Below are 5,556 nucleotides of genomic sequence, written 5' to 3'. Positions count from 1 at the left end.
TTATATATATTTTTATATAGTTTACTTTAAATGTTTTTTATTTAAAGTTTAAATAATCTATCAATAAAAATTAAAAACAACATAATTAATACATTAATATAAAATGCACAATACAAATGAAAGAAAAACATAAAAATTACAAGTTATTTTAGTCATGTACTTGTTTGTATGGACAGTTGGTCTGATTATGTCCTTCAGTTCTACATAATGAGCATTTCTTAGGCCTATTTGAAATTGATTCATCCATCTTATTATGTATTCGAGTAGTGGCCAGCTTGCCTGATGTCTATCGCCGTTTCGAAGGATCAGACATAAAATGCGGACCTAAATATTGAGGCCATGTGTCTTCACTTTCAAGGGAATGAAAATGATGTTGATAAACTTTGAAAATATTTTCCAACTTGTATACAGGGTCAACAAACTCATCATAACTTAAATTGGAAAAAGCGCATGCTGCAATTGCATGCGAGCAAGGTAGTCGAAGTGTTTGAAATTGTCCATAATCACACGACCATTCATTCAATTTGACAGTGCATGCCATTACTCGTCGACCAAGTCGTGTATTTGCAATTTCTTGAACCTCAAACTCCCCTGTTTCTCGAACATACATGCGAACATAATGCGAGGTAACAATGTGTTGATTTTCTTGCATCATGACATATACATCTTCAGAGAACCTATGCCCTGCCTTTACCATATTCATGATTTTGATACCGTTAGTGACAAATGAATCATTTATTTTATTAAATGTTTCATTGACTAAGGCAGCAATAGATAATGCTCGGGCTCCTTTCAAAATAGAATTCATACATTTGGCAAGGTTGGTAGTCATATGGTCATATCGTTTTCCTTCATCGTAGGCCTGAGTCCATTTACTCTTAAGAATTTGATCCAACCAATATGCTGCTTGTGAAAACTATGCTCGCATAACGAGCAACTTAGCCTCAAATCGTGGTTTCCTTATCTCATACCCTGTGTGAAAAGATAAAACAATGAGTAATAAATTTAGTGAACATGTAATAAAGCAAGAATATGATGCATGAAATAGGAAGAAACATACTCATATTGATGACTTGTTTTTTTAAGTCAACATTTTTAAACTGTTTGTTGAAAATTGATGCAATGTGGCAAATGCAATACACAGACGAAACATCTGGTCCATTTCAGCCAACGCGTTCGGATTGTAAAGCTGCTAGCAAATCGGTTCCCCTGTCTGATATAATACACAAATTTGGTTGTGGAGTAACATATCTTTGCAAATAATGCAAGAACCACATCCAAGCTTCTTTAGTCTCGCTCTCAACAATTGCAAAAGCAAGTGGAAAATTGTTCCTACTACCATCTTGTTCAATGACAATCAATAAAGTACCATGGTATTTTCCAGTTAAAAATGTCCCATCTACTTGCACAAGTGGCTTGCAATATTTGAAGCCTTCAATGCATGGATTAAATGCCCAAAATACATGATTAAGAATCACCCTAGGAGGGTCATCGTCACCTTCCTCCATTGAAGATAAAGTTTTGTACTTTACTATGGTACTTGGTATAAAGTGTTGAGCAGTTGTAAACCATATAGGCAGGTAACTGTATGATTGTTCCCAACTTCCAAATGTCATTTCAAGAGCTTTTTGTTTAGCTATCCATGCTTTTTTGTATGAAACAGTGTTACCAAACCGTTGATGCATGTCTGCAATCAAGGATTTGATTTCGATACCCGGATCTGTTTTCACTAAATGAACAATATTATGGGCAATTACAAAAGAATCTAACCTAACATGATCTTGTGATATGGTAGAATTTGTGCATGTGTGAATACCGTTTAATTTCCTCAACTCCCACCTTTTGCGTATTTTGCTGAATGATACTCTCGCCCTCCAATAACATCCATTACCATATTGATTACACATGACAACGTATTTGTCACTTTTGTTCTCGATCACATCAAAATTAAATGAATGCATAAAATGGAATTGTTTAATGGCATTCACAGCTCCTTGTTTTGTTTCAAATGTCAACCCTTCATAAATGTCATTTGTACTAACACTTGTTGTCCTTTTATAAGGATTTGAGTACTCTTGATTTTCAAAAAGTTGGCTACTAATAGTTTCAAAATATGAAGATAACTCACTTTGATTGCTTGGTTCACCATGTTCGTCAAAATCATGTTGTTGCTCGTCATCACTGAAGTCGCTAACATTATCTCTTATTATGGGTTCTTCAGTAGCCATCTATAAAAAATAAATTATTGATTAGTAAGGAATCATTGGATTGTATGTAACGTAAAAAAAAAAAAAAAAAAAAAACCTTTTTAAATACCTTTTTCGTATATGTAGCACTAAAAAAATTATGCCAGTATGACTCTAAGAAACACGTCAAAACACATGACCAACTGATTGTTTGGATGCAACATATGCACCGAAGTGAAAATGAACCCTCCTTTTATAAGTTTCACGGGAGTAAATAGTGTTTGTTGAATAGTTCATGCTACTTGTTGGTCGTCTTTACTCGTATGCTTGAAGAAGAAAAAATGAAATTAGGTAATATCGAATATCCTAATCCCCCCAAAAAATAGTCTACTACTACTTTTTTTTTACAAAGACAAAAGAAAAAAAAATGAAATGTATGACTATCGTATTTCACTTCAATGTGATCTTAGAATTAGAGTGCAAAAACATTTTATTTAAATAAATTTCAATTCTCTAAAAATATAAGATTTTTCGTTGTTTTATTCATTGTAATCAATCCTGACAAGAGCATCTTTGCAAGTGCAATTTGTGCATCATGCTTTTATCAAATTTGGCCGCACGAACTCATGATGAGATGCACATGTGAATACTTCAAGTTAGCAATGCAAAGATACACTATCATAATATAGATTGGAATACACATAAAATAATAATTTATTTATTAAGAGATTTTAGTGAAAGCAAATTTTATTTAAAAACATAAAATAATAATTTAACAAAATTAATTTATCATCTATAATAATTTATCTAACTAAATGGTAAATTAATAATAATTAAACACTAATATTCTAAAACACAAAATAATAATTTACCAAAATTAATTTAACACTAAACCATAAATTAATAATAATTAAGTGAAATTAAAAATTTAAAACTAATTAATTATTTTCAGCATGCAAACTACTTAATTATAAGAAACCACGGATTGCATGAATAGTGAAGTCGTGTGGTATTCCACGACTTCAACAATTCAACAATTGTCTCATGAATTAATAGTGAAGTGGTACTGCAAAGTAAAAAGCAGAAAATAAACAACAAAGAAAAACCAGAAAATTGAAAGGCCATTAGTTCACTTGTGCAACAAAGAAAACAACAAAAAAAGCAAAAAAGAGGTCCTTGAAAACAGCATGCGCAGTGTATTATTCATGCAGCATGTACAGTATTGCTTCACTCACGTTAATGCAGTGATGCAGTGTAGTTCACTCACGTTGCAACAGTAAAAAGCAGAAAACAACAATCAAGGGAATAACTTTCTCCAATAATTTACAACCGTGAAGATTGCACATGCATGAATAGAATAAAAGTAGTCATCAAACATGTTTACACGATTTCAAACTTGCAATAATATATACGTATCAACTGCTTCATGGTTGTACTTTGGTGTATTTGGATAAAAGTAGTCATGAAGCATCCTATGGAGTTTTCGTGCAATAATGGAAACACGTATATTTATTTCTTTTCTAAGTTTGACATTATTCCCACAGTTGTAGGTCATCTTACTGCTAATTAGTTATTTATATTACAGAGGTTATAGATAACTTAAATTGATATTTTTAACTTTAATTAATAAAATAAATAAATTTTTACGTTGTTCATAAGAGGTTATAGATACAATTAATTAACTTGAATTGAAATTCTGATACCAGGGGACAGATGTCGTACCGGATGTCACGACATCACGCTTCAGAACATGCAGATTAGATGCGTCCGTATGAACAGATTAAACAAGTAAATAACACAAGAGGATTGTTAACCCAGTTCGGTGCAACCTCACCTACATCTGGGGGCTACCAAGCCAGGGAGGAAATCCACTCTCAATAGTGTTAGTTCAAGGTCTAACAGCCCCTGTTTACAACCTTCTCACCTAACCACTACCCGTGCGATCTCTACCTAAGAGCCACTCTTAGATATGAGAACCTCCGCTCACTCCCTCTCACTCACACTCCCGTGTTTACAATTAAGTCAAAGACACACCAGAGATCAACTCTGAACAAAAGAGATCAACTCTACACACTAGAGATCAACTCTACACACAAGAGATCAACTCTACACACATAGGTCCAACACTTGATGTTAGGGTACCATCAAGGTGGCTCACAAAACACTCAAGTCCCAAAACTCACAAAATAACTCTTCAATCCCGGACTTGGTACAGAACTCGTGCAGCCTCCATGATTATATAGCAATGTGCGTTTCTGGGCTGCAACGGCTTGTGCTGGAGGAGATCTATCTTCTTCTGAAAAAATCTGCAGTTAAAGAACTAAAAGATAACTTTTGATCTTTTAGTTTGAATCTTTAATCTTTAATCTTTAATCCCTGAACGAACTCTTCTACTTTGAAATTCGAACTTTAATTATCTTTTAATTCGTTCCAGAAGATAGATCATCTTATCTCTTGCTAACTGCACAATAATCTGTTAAAGATGTAACAGATTTATGTGTCCAGTATTTTCGGGCCAGATGTCAGGACATCGTGTCTGACATCGTGGATTCTGCAGCTTCAATTCTTCATTTGACATTTTATCTTGACTTATGCATTGTGCAGCAACTCCAGTATTTTCGGGCAGGATGTCAGGACATTGTATCCGACATCGTGGATCCTGCAACTTCAATTCTTCATTTGACATTTTATCTTGCCTTGTGCATTGTGCAGCCCGATCTTATTCCTTGACATAACGTTGGACATCATGTGCAGCAACTCCAGCTTTCCTTCATTGTCTAAGTGCTTATGTTTTAACAAAATCTTAGCCAATCTTTTAAAGCTCAGTAGAGCTAAGCACTAACAATCTCCCCCTTTGGCAAATTTTGTCTAAAACATACTTAGACACTTCCTGAGCAGGTACGAGCAGTTATGCAAGTGGGATCAGCAACTTCCATTATCAGAGTAATCAAGCACAGCGGAAATTCTTCAAGTTGCAAATCTACACGTCTTCTCCAGGATGTCAAGACATCTCTCGTGACATCAGCTTTCTGCTACTGCTCCCCCTGTCTCCATGCTTACTACAACATCTTCTATCAGCTACTAGTCTTTTCCAGGATGTCGAGACATCTCATGTGACATCCGCTATCTGCTCCCCCTGTCTTCATGCTCTTACTGCAGCATCTAGTAGCTTACATCAGTCATCCTCAGCAGCAGTAGTCTCCCCCTCAAGATCATATTCATACAACTCCCCCTCAAAATCATGAATCATGCATACATCGTTTCCTACTGCCATACATCGTATCAATCATGCATAATACGACTATTGCATACATAGTATCCTACTGCTCAAGATCATGCATAATAGCAAGCATAATACTATTATACTATT

At 34.6% G+C, this 5,556-nt stretch overlaps 1 protein-coding gene across 1 annotated transcript; it reads right to left on the bottom strand.

Annotated features, from left to right (window-relative positions):
* Window positions 1-1,163: 1,163 nt before the first annotated feature.
* On the bottom strand, window positions 1,164-2,228 carry LOC114372372. Its single transcript, XM_028329887.1, has 2 exons — window positions 2,129-2,228; window positions 1,164-1,729 (listed from the first exon to the last, which is right to left on the bottom strand). Exons 1-2 carry the CDS (start codon window positions 2,226-2,228, stop codon window positions 1,164-1,166), a joined length of 666 nt encoding a protein of 221 aa, XP_028185688.1.
* Between the last annotated feature and the right edge of the window lie 3,328 nt (window positions 2,229-5,556).

Source organism: Glycine soja, chromosome 2, assembly GCF_004193775.1.
Source record: "Glycine soja cultivar W05 chromosome 2, ASM419377v2, whole genome shotgun sequence".
Lineage (NCBI taxonomy): Eukaryota > Viridiplantae > Streptophyta > Magnoliopsida > Fabales > Fabaceae > Glycine > Glycine soja.
Note: the sequence above shows the minus strand (reverse complement) of the source record. Positions and strands in the feature narration are given on the sequence as shown.